Source organism: Aspergillus eucalypticola (assembly GCF_003184535.1).
Source record: "Aspergillus eucalypticola CBS 122712 chromosome Unknown BO83scaffold_4, whole genome shotgun sequence".
NCBI lineage: Eukaryota > Fungi > Ascomycota > Eurotiomycetes > Eurotiales > Aspergillaceae > Aspergillus > Aspergillus eucalypticola.
Genome location: NW_020290278.1, coordinates 439362 through 455840, shown reverse-complemented (window position 1 = coordinate 455840; position 16479 = coordinate 439362). Strand labels below are relative to the sequence as shown.

The 16479-nt window shown below is 51.1% G+C and overlaps 6 protein-coding genes across 6 annotated transcripts; 2 read left to right on the top strand and 4 right to left on the bottom strand.

Annotated features, from left to right (window-relative positions):
• The first annotated feature begins 206 nt into the window (after positions 1-206).
• On the top strand, positions 207-2411 carry BO83DRAFT_375316 (transcriptional regulator SPT3). The gene is made up of 4 exons (XM_025530427.1): positions 207-372; positions 956-1045; positions 1093-1926; positions 1977-2411. The coding sequence occupies exons 1-4, from the start codon at positions 328-330 to the stop codon at positions 1980-1982; spliced, it is 975 nt and encodes a 324-aa protein (XP_025391539.1). The 5' UTR covers positions 207-327; the 3' UTR covers positions 1983-2411.
• On the bottom strand, positions 2342-3595 carry BO83DRAFT_375315 (blue light-inducible protein Bli-3). Its single transcript, XM_025530426.1, has 4 exons — positions 3536-3595; positions 3077-3460; positions 2586-2994; positions 2342-2491 (listed from the first exon to the last, which is right to left on the bottom strand). The coding sequence occupies exons 2-4, from the start codon at positions 3275-3277 to the stop codon at positions 2469-2471; spliced, it is 633 nt and encodes a 210-aa protein (XP_025391538.1). The 5' UTR covers positions 3278-3460; positions 3536-3595; the 3' UTR covers positions 2342-2468.
• Positions 3596-3958: 363 nt separating this feature from the next.
• On the bottom strand, positions 3959-6808 carry BO83DRAFT_434503 (uncharacterized protein; the record flags this gene model as incomplete). The annotated part of the gene is made up of 3 exons (XM_025535800.1): positions 3959-5892; positions 5948-6314; positions 6377-6808. 3 exons carry the CDS (start codon positions 6806-6808, stop codon positions 3959-3961), a joined length of 2733 nt encoding a protein of 910 aa, XP_025391537.1.
• A 2118-nt stretch (positions 6809-8926) lies between these two features.
• On the bottom strand, positions 8927-10702 carry pyr8 (acetyltransferase pyr8; the record flags this gene model as incomplete). The annotated part of the gene is made up of 3 exons (XM_025530425.1): positions 10653-10702; positions 9522-10593; positions 8927-9444 (listed from the first exon to the last, which is right to left on the bottom strand). The coding sequence occupies exons 2-3, from the start codon at positions 10262-10264 to the stop codon at positions 8928-8930; spliced, it is 1260 nt and encodes a 419-aa protein (XP_025391536.1). The 5' UTR covers positions 10265-10593; positions 10653-10702.
• Positions 10703-10804: 102 nt separating this feature from the next.
• On the bottom strand, positions 10805-12328 carry BO83DRAFT_375309 (NmrA/HSCARG family protein). Its single transcript, XM_025530424.1, has 4 exons — positions 12215-12328; positions 11940-12154; positions 11391-11877; positions 10805-11304 (listed from the first exon to the last, which is right to left on the bottom strand). The coding sequence occupies exons 1-4, from the start codon at positions 12258-12260 to the stop codon at positions 11036-11038; spliced, it is 1017 nt and encodes a 338-aa protein (XP_025391535.1). The 5' UTR covers positions 12261-12328; the 3' UTR covers positions 10805-11035.
• An 871-nt stretch (positions 12329-13199) lies between these two features.
• On the top strand, positions 13200-16456 carry BO83DRAFT_405711 (non-ribosomal peptide synthetase; the record flags this gene model as incomplete). Its single annotated transcript, XM_025533832.1, has 1 exon — positions 13200-16456. One exon carries the CDS (start codon positions 13200-13202, stop codon positions 16263-16265), a length of 3066 nt encoding a protein of 1021 aa, XP_025391534.1. The 3' UTR covers positions 16266-16456.
• Between the last annotated feature and the right edge of the window lie 23 nt (positions 16457-16479).

Below are 16479 nucleotides of genomic sequence, written 5' to 3'. Positions count from 1 at the left end.
TAATTGTAAGTTGTTCGTGAATATTCCCACCAGCCGGGAAACTTTCGATATTCCCCCCACCAAATGCGGCGGAGGGCAAGCCGGACATCGGATCATGTGATGATCCGGCTTATGCACTGTAACCAGTCCAGTCACCTGAGGGTGAGATTCACGTGCACCAACCAGCATCCAGGCACTGTTTCCTTCTTTCATACTTCGCTGCTTCGAATGGATGCCACATTGTCAATATCCGTCCTATCTTGATCCTGAGCAGACTGAGATTCGGACTCCCCTTGTCAGAGTATTTGCAGTGGAGCATGCTCGATCGGTGTTCCTATAACCTGCATCATGTCGACTGATCGTACCCCCAAGTATCGGCAGGAGATCCAGCAGGTAAGCATTGTTCTGATTTCCTATCTGTTTTGTTTGGTGCCGTGAGAATCAGTGATTGGTTTCTCTCTATTTTTCTGTGGTTGCGGCTGCGTTAGTCTAGACTGTTTGTGGTATCATGCTGGCTCTATTTGTCGCTGCTGTGATATGTGATGCTCCGCTTTATCGATGTGATCTACGGAGCTTCATTGAAGCAGCAGTAATGCATGGGAATGGTGAATTCTAGCATGCAATGGTGCTTTGCTTCTTTGCAAAAAATGGGATTATAAAGGATCTTCTGACTGGAAGTGTTCTTCTACTTCTTGCCAACCTCGCTTGACTGAGGTCCACTTGGATATTGCAAGTCTGCTTGTTGTTGAAGGCACTATCTCCAATCATGTCTGCGGATCCCTATGATTCTGATGCTACTATCTCGTGGCATGGATGGGACCATCTGGAAGATGGCCAAATGACGACTGCACCGCCGGTGCCAGCAGTCCCAGCGGTCCAGCAGCAGCCACGCGAAGAACCGTTGGACATGTACATGGGGATGGATGCAGAGACCAGGGAGGAATTTAAGGAAATGCTAATTAGTTTCTCTCGCAAGATGATGTTCGTCTCTGGTGAGACTGCCGAACCATCCGTTGAAACCACGACTCTCATTGAGGATATTGTGCGCCAGCAGGTTGTCGAAATTGTATGCTCTTTCCCCTACTATGTTGCGAACTCCGCTAACTCCTGCAGCTCGCACGAAGCACCGCCCTAGCGACTCGTCGCGGCGTGCGGTCTATCTCTACCGATGATTTGATCTTTCTCATTCGCCATGACAAGGCCAAGGTGTCGCGTCTCAAGACGTTCCTGTCCTGGAAAGATGTCCGAAAGAACGTCAAAGACTCCGACGACAAAGGCGGCGCTGATGCTGCAGACTTCGCGGGAGCTGATGACCCCATCGCCGGCGGAGTCGTCGCAGGACCGCAGGACGTTGCGTCAAAGCCCAAGAATAAGCGTGCTCGCGTTGGTCTCGCCTGGGATGTGAACAGCTTCTACTCGGTGCAGGTTCCCGAACGCGAGGACGAAGAAGATGAAGAGGAGGAGGAGCAGAATTATGCTACGCTCCAGCGCCTCGCCGCAGCCGATGAACGTACCAAGAACATGACCAAGGAAGAGTATGTGTTCTGGTCAGAATGTCGCCAGGCTTCGTTCACCTACCGCAAAAGTAAACGGTTCCGCGAGTGGGCTGGATTTGGCATCGTGACTGAGTCCAAGCCCAATGACGATATCGTTGATATTCTTGGTTTTTTGACTTTCGAGATCGTCCAGACTCTGACCGAGGAAGCACTCAAGGTCAAGGAGCGGGAAGACCGCGAGAAGAACCGTCGTGGAGGTGGTGAGAACGGCGAGAGCAGTAAGAAGCGTACACGCGAGACTGGGTTGTTCGATCCCCCTGAGGAGGGTCGTACCCCGGTTGAGACCAGACATATTCGCGAAGCGTATCGGAAGCTGCAGGCGACTCCTAATAAGAACATTGCCATGCTGCTGCACAATGGACGCCTGCCGGCTAAGATGCCATTGCGATTGGTAGGTCCATACCTGATATTGGATATGGTGGTAGATGCTAACTATGACAGATTTGAGGAATTATTGGCGTTAGCGATGGCGTGGGCCACAATTTCACGATACCCTTGGAGTTACGATAACATGATTTCTTATTTTTCGGTGCTCTTGGTTGAACTTGGTTGGTTCTATTGATAATCAGGTTGATGGACTGGTCTTCGGAAATTGACTGGTCTGGATTGATCTTTTGGAGCTTTGGGAATCATGTTAACGGATGGGATGTTTCTTTTATTTCTCTTTTGTCAGGTGTTACTTGATTGAACATCTTGTATGAACATCTTGTAACACTAGTTGTTTACCTTCGTTTCGTTCGACCAGTCTACTTGATTGAACTTGTTAGTTCAGCCTGGCGCTGTTGCCATACTCGTTCTCTTGTTGACTAGTCTTACTTGACTGGACTTGTCTACTTGCAGCTTGAAGCTAGCACATAATTGATTATCTTGCAGTCCTACAACTGACATAATACTAATCATATCTCATAGCCCATATCAACCACCCTCACAGACTTACTCAGGATGCGTCCGTCTCCCTAAAACCCGTTAGCAACCATCACCATCACCACCTCCAAACCCTCAAACCACCCTAAAAGAAAAGGGAAAAAAAAAAAAAAAAGGCAAACTTACACTCATCAAACTCCGCCCTCCCCACCTCCCTAATACTATTAACAGCCGGCACATCCCCCCTCGCCACACTCTTGACCGTCTCCACCGCCCGTCCAATAACCCCCTTCCTCGAAACCGCATACACCGCGGTCTTCGCCTCTAGCTTAATCACCCCGATCCGCGGATCCTCCGGCCCACCATCATGCACTCCATCGCCCAAATCACCCAACCACGCCTGCAACGCCGGCGAATAATACTTCTTGACGGTCTCCTTATCCGCCACGATACTCGCCGTGCCGGAGATAGACGCCCAGGACCCGCTAATGGGGTCGAGGAAGGACATGTTGGTCTCTGTGGGATGGGCGGTTAAGTCCATGGTTTTGTGGCTGAAGAGGTTCGTGTGGAAGATTAGGGTCGTGTCGCCTTTTTCCTATACATAGTAAGAATCATTTGTGTTAGTTGTAAGTCTCCTTTTAATATTCTCTGGAAAGTAAAGTAAGAAGGGATGATACCTTCCCAGCAAGAGCCATACACCGACTCGTGAGCAGATCATCGTCCGAGGACTTTGTCGTCAACATGCCGAATTTCTGTTCTGTGATGAAGGTTGACAAGTCGGTGATCTTTTGAGAGAGCGGGATGTCCTCGTCTAGGGATTTGGCTTTGTAGGGGTCGAGGGGCTGCGTGCCGCTGGTGGTGGGGATTGTGGAGGACATTTTGGTTGCTTAGTTTCGTTGGTTGTGGATATTACTTGGTTGGAGGTTTGGTGTAGTCAATTGAAAGATGGATTGTATGAGAGAGAGGGGGAGTGTAGGAGTTGGGTTGTTTATATGATATGATATAGTAGGAGGATGGCGTAGAAGTGACGTCAGGAGGTGGTAGTACTACCACTACAACTACTACTATCTTTAGCAGGGAGAATGGAGTGTGGGATGGTGTCATGGTCAGATTGATGTCAGTGGTGACGATCGTACCTTGTACATAGTAGTGTAGCATTGGGGTGTGCAATCCTGGGGTAAATACTTTTGAGTGTGTTGATTAGTGGTGATGGTGGTTGGGTGGGATGGGGAGTCCCGTCACTCCCGGGTATATACAAATGTGGTGGTGTGTCCATTGGATGACTGCGGGATGAATCTTTGGATTGTAATTAGTTTTACAATTGGTAGACATATTTACTATATAAGTAGTTTCCATGGTTATCAATAATACCGTAGTTGATTGTCCGGTGCTGGGTAAATAGGTAAAGCGGCTACTATATATCTAGGTAGTGTCGTATGGCCTCATGTCACCTCCAAATGGTTGAGACCATACTATTACTACTAAGATCGATAATAAGCTACGAGGAATATAATTGAAGTCAAGTATCATGTGTCATTACTCATTAACAGCCTAATAGCTCACACATAACTATACCACAGCGTCATCTGCAACTCCTCCAACCGTCGCAATCCTCCCGACACCCGCCCCAGCGCATCCGTCAGGAACGCACTTCGCGTTGACCCCGGCTGGGGAGCCGACCACGTTGTCCACCCTCGCGACATAGCTCGCTGGAACGTAGTCTCCGCATGAGTGTCCGGCCCCAACGGCGCCAGCTCCACCACAGCCTCCGGCCCCAATGACAACAGGTAATTGATCCATTCATGCAGCACAATCATGCCCTGATTGCGCTCCTGAGAAATACCGGCATTCTGGAACACGCCGAACCGGCGGGCACGCTCGGTCTCACCGCGCAGGAATCCCAGCATGTACTTCAGACACGTCCATACCTCGTCCATGTCTTGCATTTCGCTCACCGAGAGGCCTCCGGGATTGCCCTCCCCGAATCCCGGCGGAGGGTCGAACAGGATGCTGACTACGTCCTTGGGGTCGGGACACGGCTGGAACGGGGATCCAGTTTCGCCACGCAGCCAGCTGACTTGTCCATCCATGTCTGTTTCTCTGCCCGTCTGCCTTCCGAACAGGTAGCAGAAGGTCCAGACGCGCCAGATGGCGTTATCTAGCCGGCGGGCTTCTGGACCGGACGGACGGGCAAGGGCAGTGTATGAGCTGGTGCGCATGACTCCCCTGCAGTGGGTCATCATCAGGCCTTTGAGGGTGGCGAGGGCGCGGAGATCGCGGGTCACTGCACGGTAGTAGATCGTTGCAGGGGGTAGGTCCTGCGACTCTGTGTTTTCATTGATATCACTTATTTGACGGAGTTCCCATGCTGCAGGGGATCTGCGTCTAATGGTGTTCTCCATCAATGGGAGTTCGTGGCGTTTGAAGATGTGGTAGATGGCTTTGCTGGTTTGAGCGAAAGAGAAGAGGTCATCCAGATCGTCAATCTGAAGGAGGATATTCAAAATCATGTCTTCCATGCCAGGCTTGGAGAGGCTCCATCGGTTGGATACCATGCGCTGCAGGTCGTCGTCCAAGGCGGCCATGACTGCGGCGAATGGCGGAACGGAACTGCGTGGCTCTGATATTTGATCAGGCGCAGGACCTGTGAAAATGCGCACCGAGGGTGCACCTTCAGTGAAAGCTTCATCCTCGTCATACCCAACGTATTCCCAGTTACTTTCAGTGTCGTCACCTAACGTAGGCCGTCGAATTGGCTTGTCAAACAGCTGGCTCATCGGCCGGTCAACCGGCTGATCGGCTGTCTCAGAATCCTGGATATCCTGCGGAGGGAGTTCGCATGTGTGGTCCGGGGGCAGGGAGGAGTGTGAAGTCGGTGGGGGTGAGTTAGAAGGTACAGTGTCGACACCAAGAAGTGGCTCGTTCTGAACCCGCGTGAAAAGGGATCGGAGAAATTGCTGATTGGATTCTGCTTGCAGGATCATATCCATGGTATACCCATCTTCGAGCAAGCTCGCGAGGACATTTTTCATTCGCTTTATGGCGTCTTCGTAGTGACCATCATCTTCCTTGCCGTCCAGGAAACCTTGACCATTGTCCTCCGGTGGACGCTGAATAGGTGGTATCGTCGACATGCGAACAATGATTGATGCTCTGCGGACATTCTGGTACTTGTTCTTCTTCGTTTTGCTGTGCTTGAGCGCTCCACCATCGTGGGAAACGGCTTTACGGGTTAGGACACGCCGTACACCTGCCTTCAATGACTGCCACAGGGGCTTTTCGTCACTTTCTGGTTTCATTTCCTGTTTTGACGTCTTCTTCACAGGCTGTTTCTGCTGGACCTGCCGGTCCGTCGGACTTGAGGGTTTCGGCTGATGACCGTAGCCCTGATTGTTCGGCGCGGGCGGCAAGTGTTCAGCTTTGATACCAAATACTTGCGGCCACTCAGGAGCATCCCTGGGCCCTTTCCCAACCGCCGAAGAGCCGATATACCCTGGCGCATTCTCATACCTAAGGTTCGAGGCCGCTCCTGTATCTGGAAAAGCCACTATAGGTCGCGGGGTGGTGGGACGGGGAGCTGTAGATCGGGGCGTGGAGGGCTGAATGGTAGGTAGAGGAGTCACGGGTCTGGGGGTGGTAGGTCGAGGGGTTGCTGGTCGGTAAGTCATAGACGGGGGTGTCATAGGCCGCGATGTTGCAGCGAAGGGTGCTGCTGGGGGAAGAGGTGTTGTAGGTCTGGATGTCGAAGACACTGGCGTCAGAGGACGTGGCGTTATAGACCGAGGAACTGCACCATAGGGCGCTGCATGAGGTTGAGGTGTGGTTGGTCTGGATGTCGAAGATACAGGAGTTATAGGACGGGGCGTCGTGGGTCGGAGTGCTAACGGCTGAGGCGTATAGCTCGTAGGGGACTCTCTGAGAGAGCTTTGCCCGCCACTTGATCTACCAGATCCTCTCGAATGCGCATTGCCACTTACTCCAGGAACGGGGGGTAGAGGCTTGAACCTCCACTCGGACGCTGATGGCGAGCGCGTCGCAGAACTCGCGCTAGATGTGTATGAATAGCAAGGGCTGGGTGGGCCATATTCATCGGCTCTTGTCTTGGGTATGTGTAGATGTGGCACAGCCAATCTGTCTGCTGAGTCCCATGTCGTTTCCAACCCCGCGAGGAGTAGTTTGTCGTCAACGTCTGGGGACGGCATTTTCAATTGCTTGGGTTGGGTGCGACCCGCGCTATCTTCAGTGTGATCCTCAAGGATATCGTTTGGGAGAAAATAGAGAGTCGACCTGGAGGAGGTGAGGCTGTCCACTGACTTTATGCCTTGTGGGTTGCTGAACGGGGCGCGTGGAGGGGCTATTGGAGATCTGCAGCGAATGGGTGCATAGGGACCCGAGGTATAGTCGGACATGGTATGCAGGGCGATCATGTAGAATCACCGCTATAGGTCCAGAAAGGTCCAGAAAAAAAGGTCTATAATAGACTGGGGAGGACGGACAAGGGTGATATACGTCGCAGCCTGCGGATGACATACCCCTGGTACTCGGTTCCGACTGATACGCAAGCCCACCAGGGCTTGAATCCTGAAAGCCATCGGCTTTGGGTCCATAATGTTTTGAATTTAGTCACAGGGCCCACGCGAACCTGCGGTATCAGCAAGCCCAGAAGCTAGAACCTGGCCATGGAAAAGGTGCCTGCGAGAGCATAGCCCAACCAATGACCAGGCAATCAGGGGACAGGCAAGCACAAGTGCTATGCTGACGGAGGATCAGCTAGCAGGGGTCGTGGCAGTGTTTGGAGCATGTTGACTGAGAAAGGCAACACAACAACACGGTCGCTGGAGCACTTGTGTGCTTGGAGAAACTAGTTCGCGATGGCGTTGGGGCCAAATCGCGTCAGAATCTGCGAGGAACCCGGATTGCGACGAACGCGACACTGAGTAATAGTTAGTGACTCCCCAGTCTGAGAGCAGATTTGAGTGTCAGACTCACTGTGAGCAGAAAAATTGGCATAACGAATGAATTGTGATGGACGTGTTGAGAAAATGTCCAAAGAGGCAACGGAAGAGAAGAGAGTTGGAGAAGGGGCCAAAAAGAAAGACGGATGAAGTTCTCTCGCAAAGCCTCCCTTCCACCTTCAACTTTCGCCCCCAGAGACGATCCAACTTCATTTCCGCTTCAGCCGATCTAGAAGCGATTGTCCTACAACATAGCCATGTGGCAGAGCCCACCGGTCCAGACACATCAGGGAGCAGATCGTTCCGTGTCCCAGCTGACATCAGATATTGTTCTCTCAGGGGAAGTGTTTCGTTTGGGGCGAAAACCCCCACCAGAAAACCTTGCGAGGAGGAAGTTGGCTCAGAGAGAAAAGGTAGAGAGCTGCTAAGGTATCTACTCATCGGGCTGACTTGGTTGCGTTGAGTGGTACTGACATGGAAAACTCAAGGGGACGAACTCCAGGAATTGATCGCCTATATGTCGGCCACAACATGCGCTGAACATGAGAAAAACCTACACAATTGCCTCGGGGATCTCAGTCCAGCACATCCGGATCTACTATCTGTGTCAGCTCAACAAGGCTTTCACAGGAATCAGAAGTGGATACGAGCCACATGGGTGACATACCATTCCCCGGATCCGTGGTCGACTCCTTTTGCTCGAACCTGATCAGCACCATCAGGCCTGCCAGTTGAACTGGAGGAAAACGGCCCCTTGTTTGATCACCGGGCGTGAGTGTGCCTTGCACTATCGTGTAACGGGAAGGTAGCTTATTGCCTCGCCGATGAGTGACAGGAGTAGGTTCGGCTGAGCGTAATGGCAGCAGGAGACAGATGCTTGTTCTTGGTGGTAGGTATTAGGCCTATGGATGACCTTCTGTATGACTGAATGAATTCCCAGGTGGTCAACAAGGTTGCACCAGAGCATCATCTGCATCGGGACCAAACTGCTGCCTGAAGCAGACGATCTTTTTAATTGATTTCGAGCCAGTTGAAGCTTTCGAACCTAGATCATGTCGCGTCTCCCTGGGTTCCTTGTAATTGGGCATCAGGTTCCCCCGATTTTTTCCAACAACAATTGGGGTGGACAAGCCCCTCTGCAGGGCTACCAATGGCAAAGATTTCTCATAGAGCAGTCTTCTAGACAGCAGGTGATTCCTTAGAATCTGACTAACCTCGAACACTGGCATACTCTGCGCCGTACCAACAATTGTGGAAACAGAGTTTTATGATTGGGTTCTTCGTATGGGTTGTAAGCTTCTTCTGAAACGGATTACATGCATGAGTAGTGTGTTTGAGCGCTGCGTAACTTCCTACACCTAACGATCTCCACTGACTTAGCATAATACAATAATGATTTCCATTCCTATTTTGAAAGAGACTTCGATGGACAAACTTTCTGATACAAAACAACGGCAGCCTGACAAGAGCCATGTCCCTGAGTGGACCATCGCACCATGTTCAACTTATCCCAACTGATACTAATGACATGCAACCCCAGTCTCAGTTGAGACACCAGACTGAATATCCAACCTCAGATCTCAGCACCAAACACCATACGCAAAATGACCACACCAACAGTCACCACAACAGAAAGGTTGAACTTGGTCATTCCCAAACCCTGAACGACATCCAACGCCCCAGTCCAGTCATACGCCACCAGCATCCGGATGATAGGATACCACCACCAGGGAAATGTTGCACCCAACCAGCAAAATACCCACATGAACCCAACGCACCGCTGCCAGATGGGTGTTTCAGCTGAAGTGCTTTTCTTTCCTCGTGACAAGATAGCCCAGTAGTGTTGGACGATGTCCTCAAACATGATGGCACCGGCTTGTGCGACGAAAAACAACATGGCTCCAGTGTTTCCACCTTCAATTCCACTGATCACATTTGTGAATACATGCATCAAGCCGGATAGGATGAAGACGATGGTCAGGTTGAGATATCGTTCTATCAAGGAGGGCTTGGGAAGACCGAGGATACGGCAGGTGATTGCTGTTGAAACACCAGTGTATGACCAGCGGAGATTTTGATGCCAGAATTTGCTGGTTTGCCATATGTCAGCGATAACTATTTCACTTCGAAATGCAAGGATGATATGGAGGATTAGAGGTGAAATTACCCCCAGAAACCGCGAACAGTATACGTGTCGGCCAGACTCCCAAACTCTGGGGGCCACGAAGCGATTGTTGTCATTCCCGTCGCTACTGATATTAGAGACGCCACCCGGTACATAGAGTCCAGGAAGAGCATCGATCCAGGAAATCCGAAGAGAAATGCGACTGTGACACGTCCGAGGAGCTGCTTCATGCTAGAATTTGCCATCTCGAATTCGCGCCCGGATCCATATATGTATGACCCATCATAATCCTGCACATCATGGGTAGCTAACAATGAGAGCACGAGAACCAGGGCAAGAACTTCCCATATGATAATGGCCAGCTGCCTGCTCATGAAATAGCCTCGGCTGGGTGGTTTTGCTCGAAGCACAAGTGGATGACTGGGAATATTCTTTACCTGCCAGGCGGTGCCAATACCACGGGTAGACTGGAGCAACGCAGAAGCAGACGCAAGTTTCTCTGCAATAGTACCCGGTTGCCCTGTCAAATCGACTCTGGCAATTAAAAGCAAGTTTATATGTTGGATAAGTATGGTGAATGGCATGCCACTAAGAGTGACTTTGGCATAGGTATGGTGGTCGGTCATTCTAATCAGGACGCCTTCAATGTAGGCCATGTAGGTTATTGAAGGGAGGCATATCCAACGTATAAAGGAGTTCCGAGGCGTTCTGACAATGAGGGAGACCGCAATGAGGCTTTGGAGTATGGTAAAAATGGTGCAAAGGAGGTCCGGTGAGATGGCCATCTTGCTTGGTAGTTTGAAGCATCGGAAAACGAGACAAACGACGCCGTCTACGGCCTTGGGACTGCTGCTGACGGGACAATCGTTGACTTCGAAGCCAATGCCATTAGTGGACACGAAAGGGGCTGGTTATATGAGCTCAGGTGGGTGCCCATGTAACAGCTGCAGACCTTACACCACTTGCTCGTGCAACGACAGACGGAGCAAACTTGACGAACGGAAGATATCAAAGGAGATCAACTCTTTTATGGAGACTAACATCTCGAGACTAAATTCCGGGTGCGTTATTTGGGGGGACGAAAGGCGTAGAGGCTATTTACCGAACGCAATATCCATTTAAACAGCCACAATTTAGCTTAACGTGGCTATGAAAGTAATATGGAACACTTACATTCCCCTCCGTACGGTGTAACCTGGTGTGGTATCCACCTCAACCACGGCCCCGATACCCAGACTTGCTATTATTTGAGGCATGTAGGCGAAGGATATGTGTTGTAGTTCGAGGGAAGCTTGATTCTTATTATTCAGAGGGAAACATGAGGCTATATATCCAACGAGAAGATCAACTTGATTTCCAATCAAGTTGATTCTTCGTATACATCGGGATTAATTCCGATGGTTCGGCTTGGTTCCTGATCTGCACCAGCCTTATATTACAACAGAATGAAGATAATCCGGATCTCAAATCACCATCCCGCTTGCATTCTTTGAAAACACCCTATCGACTACTTTGCTTGTTTGCTTGCAATGACAGGATCTGTGCCTGGCGAGGATCTATCCTTGAATATTCTTGGGACCGAAATGTTTGGCAAAATATTCTCGGATGGTGATAAGCTCATACCCGTCCTGAGATCGGCTCGCCTCCCGAGCCGCCTTCTTCAGTGCTTGGCTGGCCTGGATATCGTTCGGGTGGCCGAAGAAGTTCCCGCCCGTATACTGCGTGAAGGCGAAAATGTCCCGGATCTCCTCTAGTGCGCCCACACCATATGTCGGAAATTCTGCCGGAGTCGCCTGCGGGACAAATCGGGCTTTCTGACCCGTCACTGTTCTCCCCAAATACCCGCCATGTGCATGTTTAGTATTGGGTCTTCCGTTCAGAAAGGGAAGGAGCAAAAGAGGAAACACGAACCTTCGGAAAACAGCGCAGTCAATCCTTCCATTGTAATGCTATCGCTGAACAGTTGCACCGTCCGTCCATGATAGGGGGCCGGGTCGAGGAACAGCCCGTGTATCATATCGCCAAAGTCCTCTGCGACGGCGAGCCAGGGCACCTTTCCTTGTCCGCCGAGATGGGGACTTGCGAACGTCAGATATCCCTCGGCATCCGACCGCAGGGGAAAGCCGCCAAAGCAGGCCGCATACTCTGGAGAGAGGAAGTTCTCCATATACCAACCCGGGATGGCTCCGATAACCGCGTCAAACGCGGGCTGATTGACCCCGTAGCGGAAGACTCGATTCTTGTTATCCATCCCTTTCACCACTGCCTTACCGTGGGAATGTTCACTGGAGGATTCACAAGTGCTGTAGATTAGAACCTTGACCCCTACCTCAGCGGCTAGAGAGATTAGGTGCTCGCCAAAGATAGTATCATCTACTCCTTCTGGCGTGGGGAACGCCTATCCTCCGAAAAGTAGTTAGGAGAGAGATTGAGCAGGATAGGGGAAGGTCCATCTCGTACTGGATCATGATGGTTAGTGTTTAGCCAAAACCCCCAAGCGCCTGTCAAGGCGGCTCGCATCTGATCGTGGTTAAACCCGTCGGCTTGCACGACCTCAGCTCCCAGACGTGCGAGTTCCTGTGCTGGTGGGGATAAAGGGTTCCGAGTTAGGGCACGCACGCTGAAGCCGACGGTACTCTGGAGCAGCGACCGAGCCACAGCGCCACCCTGGGCACCTAGAGTGTTTTTTATTTTCCTTAGTTGAAACACACCGAGGAGAGCGGGAGGTGTGTTACCTGTTGCGCCGTACACAACGATTGTCCTAGTCAAAGGGGCCACCATTTTGAAGAAGTACTCTGGTAAGGAGACGGATCGAAGAAGTAGAGGCAGCGGAGAGAATCGAATTCCACGGGAGGAGTCGATGAGAAATAGAATCTTCCCCGTGGGTTGTGCAGGCCTTTAAGATTCCCTTGCTGAACGCAAGGGTGTCACTAGCGGTGTAAATGGCCAACATAACTCCGGCAATGGGTCACATTACCATGCAGATCGGCGCTCTTCTTTTTAACTTAATCTATTTTTGATAAATAGACAGATCCTTGCATAGAGCTTTACAAAGTTTATGTACAGGTAAAACCTAGATTTTATGGTTATTCCTGTCTACTGTGTAGTTGATATTCTATAACTTCCTATACAGGGGATGATATTAAAGCTAGCTCTTGATCTGACTAGTTATAGATAATGTATTTAGTAAAATATGGTGAGACTATATTCTGCTTGTTATTAGCTATAGTAGATATACTCTAATCTTGAATCTAATATCTATATTCTGGACGAATTAAATTTTTCTAGACTTTCTTCATTGGGCTGTCTTTTGGTAAAATAGGTGTCTGTAATAAGCTTACATTCTATCATTACTAATATGCTCAAAATATGGTCCCCTACGTCTTCTTGGACAAACAAGGAAATACAGGCAGACCCAGTCCTATACATGAAGTGCTTGAATGAGCATACGGCGCCCACCGATCTAAGACACGGATAAGGAACGATAAACCAGATTCAACCGAGCTAGCATAGCCTCTCATACACATCGGTGAAGCAAGGATCAAGACAAGTCCTATTACGGTGACAGAGACAATAGAATGTAAATGTGAGGATTGTGCCACAACTAGAACGGGCGGGCACCACATTGGAAGGGTATAAAATTTGAAGAAAGCCCTTTCTCAATTGACTTCATTACCTCGAATCTCCTTCTACTCAGGCACTCGTTTCATATTTCCAAACATGGGCTCCCTAGGGCAACCAGGCCTTGCACAGGCACTCTACACTCAGGTTGAGCTGTCCAAGGAAGTTGTTGCTGTCCAAAGTGGCAAGCATTCTTTGACCTTCCGGGAGCTGCACAAGACTGCCCTGAGCCTCGCCGGTCAGATTTTGAAAAAAAGACTGCCAAAGGAATCGCCCATTGCGATTCTAGCGCCAAGGGGAATTAATCATGTCCTAGCGCAGGTTGCAATCATCTACGCCGGGGGAAGCTGTACTCCTTTGGATGTGAAGCAGCCTGATAGCTATCTGGACACCCTTCTGAGCAACCTGGACTGCACCCTCGTGGTTACAGACAGGGAAAATCAAGGCCGACTATTGGGATACGACCATTTGCTCGTCGATCACGAGGTCAAGAACGACCGACGGAAGGATGATGCGACTCCCGGAGTAGTCGCCTTCAACGAACCCTCCGCGTGTTCGCACATATTTCATACTTCAGGCACGACCGGTAAGCCTAAAGCAGTACAGGTGCTGGCCCAGGGAATTATGAATCTGGCCTACAATGCAACGTACAGAGTGGAACGTGGGCGTCGATTCGCCCACGTCGGGAATGTTTCCTTCGACGCCGCGTTATTTGAGATCTGGGTTTCTCTGCTTAGTGGCGCATCTCTCATAATCATTCCCCAAGATGTGGTCCTTGATCCGCCAGCCTTTTCCGAGCGCCTTCGGTCCGACAAGATTGAGGTCATGCTGCTGACACCCGCATTGTTGACCTCCACCGTGCACGCTGTGCCGAACGCCTTCGCCACGCTCGATACACTCTATACCGGCGGGGAGGCAATCAATGTTCAGACAGTCAAGACCATCTTTGAGCATGGTCCTCCACACCAACTTATCAATCTGTACGGGCCGACGGAATGCACGGTGTATGCCTTATGCCATCGGGTACAACCTGAGGATGTCGAGACTCAGCAGATTGCCCTCGGACATGTCCTTGACAACATGGTTGCCTATGTTGTAGATGAAAATCTTGACCCAGTAGCGCCAGGGGAGATAGGCGAATTGCTGCTTCAGGGGGCTGGAGTCTCGCGAGGGTACTTGGGCGAGCCCGAAAAGACCGCCAAAGCATTTGTGCGGGCCCCCAAAATTAATCCGCACGAGCATATCTATCGGACTGGTGATTTGGTCCGTATCGAGCAGAATGGCCTCTACTATTTCATTGGCCGAAAGGATAATCAGGTAAAGATTCGCGGCCAGCGCATTGAACTAGAGGCTGTCGAGCTTCTCCTGCGCGAGACGAACCTTGTCAGGGACGTCGTCGTGTTGAAAGTACAGCCCGAAGAATCAACACTTGACGCCATTCTACTGGCCTATGTGATTCCGATCTCCGCCTCGACTACTTCACACGCTATCATCCGCGAGTTCATCCGGCGCACGCCTCACATGGTGCCACGCATTGAGTTCATCCAAAGCTTTCCGCTGAAATCAACCGGCAAAGTCGATCGCAAATTACTGGAGAAATGCTATCTAGAGAAGATGAAGCAGGCCCGAGCTTCGACCAAGCCAGTCAAGGCCCTCTTGGGCTCGCAAAGCTACCCGGCTATTCTGGACCATTTGCAAAAGCTGTGGCTGGATATTCTGTGCCTTCCAGTGGCTGGGCTAACCGAACGTGAAGACTTTTTCCACCTGGGGGGCACCTCGCTGCAGGCGGCCACTTTGGTCGCTCGTGTGCGCCAGTCGTTTGCAGTAGAGCTGCAGTCGGCAGCTCTCTATGAGCATTCCACTCTCGAGGCACTGGCACGATTGGTCCAGGCGCTGCAAGCCGGTACCAACTCTGAAACCGAGGCGTACAAGCAGCTCGAAGCTCAGTGGAACGAAGATATTGAGCTGGGTAAGGAGCTCAAGCCGTTGGGGGGGGTTCTTCCCGACTGGAAAGCCCCTGACGAGGGACGAGTGCTTCTCACGGGAGCTACAGGCTTTGTAGGCGCCTTTTTGCTGTCGGAACTGCTCAACATGCCGTGCGTACAATGTGTTGCCTGCCTGGTCCGCGCCGAAAACACGACCGTTGGATGGGCCCGTCTGCGGAAGAATCTAGATAAGTATCAAATTGTGCTCACGCCAGACATGGAGGCGCGAGTTCTCATTATTCCCGGCGATTTTGGCCAGCCTAATCTCGGTCTCAGCCCACATCTTTACGAGTTACTGGCAGGTTGGGCCAGCGTCGTCTTCCACCTGGGAGCGCATGTTAACTACGTACAACCCTATTCCACCCACCGCGCTGCCAACGTGCTCGGAACCCTGCGGATGCTGGAGTTCGCCAACAGACGGCGGCCTAAGATGTTGCATTACTCGTCCAGTATCGCTGCGTATGGGCCCTCGGGGTTCGTCCTTGGGGCGAAGTTTATCGGTGAGAACGAACGGCCCCGCGACTACATGCGCTCGCTCCAGTACGATACCGGCTACTCGCAGAGCCAGATGGTCGCCGAGTGTGTTGTTTGGAATGCTATTGATAAGGGCCTACCGGTCGCCATTTTCCGCCCCGGCTTCGTGCTGGGCCACTCGAGCAGTGGGATTAGCAACCCTGACGACTTTATCGGCCGTCTTTTCTCCAGCTGTCTGAATATGGGCTGCTACCCCTTGCTTCCTGCTCAGCGCAAGGAGTTTATTCCGGTTGACTTCGTGGTGGGTGCCCTGCTGCATATTGCGGCAAATCCCGCCCGGCTGGGGCGCGCGTACAATCTCATTCAGCCACGCCACCAGGCCGCCCTTGACATGAATACCACTTTCTGTCTGCTCAGAGATCTCTCCCCTGTTGCGTTGCACCCGCTTCCTTATGCGGAGTGGGTACAATGCTTCTCCCTCGAGACCCAGGATCCGCTGCACCCGCTGATGCCCATGCTGCAGGAGAAGGTCCTGGGCGACCTGACTCGCTGGGAGATCCAAGAAAACATGGCGGTCTACGGCACATATAATCTCCGTACGGCACTGCAAGAGGATTGCCCTCAGATCTTGGAATGCGAGCCCCTGTCTGCGCTCTTTAAGCGATACATCCACCAGTGGTTGCCTCGCCACCTGCGTACCGAGTAAGGCGAAAAGTACTGCCGATGGCGGATTCATTGTTGATGCTCTCATTTCCGTACTTGTGTCATTTTCTTAGTTGTTCGTTTCCGTCTTTTGGCTTGGTTCACAAAATGACTGTGCGCCAAAGCGTACAAGTCAGAATCATTGGGTTGAGAAAAGAAAATTTCATTGAGTCTTGAGGCAAAATTAGACCAAACACTACGAGATTATTAGAAAATGC

What these genes read in the sequence shown, in the direction of transcription:
- BO83DRAFT_375316 (XM_025530427.1), top strand. Translation starts at nt 328, where the DNA reads ATGTCGACTGATCGTACCCCCAAGTATCGGCAGGAGATCCAGCAG. An exon ending in ATCGGCAGGAGATCCAGCAG is followed by an intron (nt 373 to 955) that starts GTAAGCATTGTT and finishes TTCTCTCGCAAG; the next exon opens with ATGATGTTCGTCTCTGGTGA. An exon ending in GCCAGCAGGTTGTCGAAATT is followed by an intron (nt 1,046 to 1,092) that starts GTATGCTCTTTC and finishes TAACTCCTGCAG; the next exon opens with CTCGCACGAAGCACCGCCCT.
- BO83DRAFT_375315 (XM_025530426.1), bottom strand. Translation starts at nt 3,277, where the DNA reads ATGTCCTCCACAATCCCCACCACCAGCGGCACGCAGCCCCTCGACCCC. An exon ending in GTATGGCTCTTGCTGGGAAG is followed by an intron (nt 2,995 to 3,076) that starts GTATCATCCCTT and finishes TACTATGTATAG; the next exon opens with GAAAAAGGCGACACGACCCT. An exon ending in GAGGGCGGAGTTTGATGAGT is followed by an intron (nt 2,492 to 2,585) that starts GTAAGTTTGCCT and finishes AACGGGTTTTAG; the next exon opens with GGAGACGGACGCATCCTGAG.
- BO83DRAFT_375309 (XM_025530424.1), bottom strand. Translation starts at nt 12,260, where the DNA reads ATGGTGGCCCCTTTGACTAGGACAATCGTTGTGTACGGCGCAACAG. An exon ending in CGTTGTGTACGGCGCAACAG is followed by an intron (nt 12,155 to 12,214) that starts GTAACACACCTC and finishes AAAACACTCTAG; the next exon opens with GTGCCCAGGGTGGCGCTGTG. An exon ending in ACACTAACCATCATGATCCA is followed by an intron (nt 11,878 to 11,939) that starts GTACGAGATGGA and finishes TTCGGAGGATAG; the next exon opens with GCGTTCCCCACGCCAGAAGG.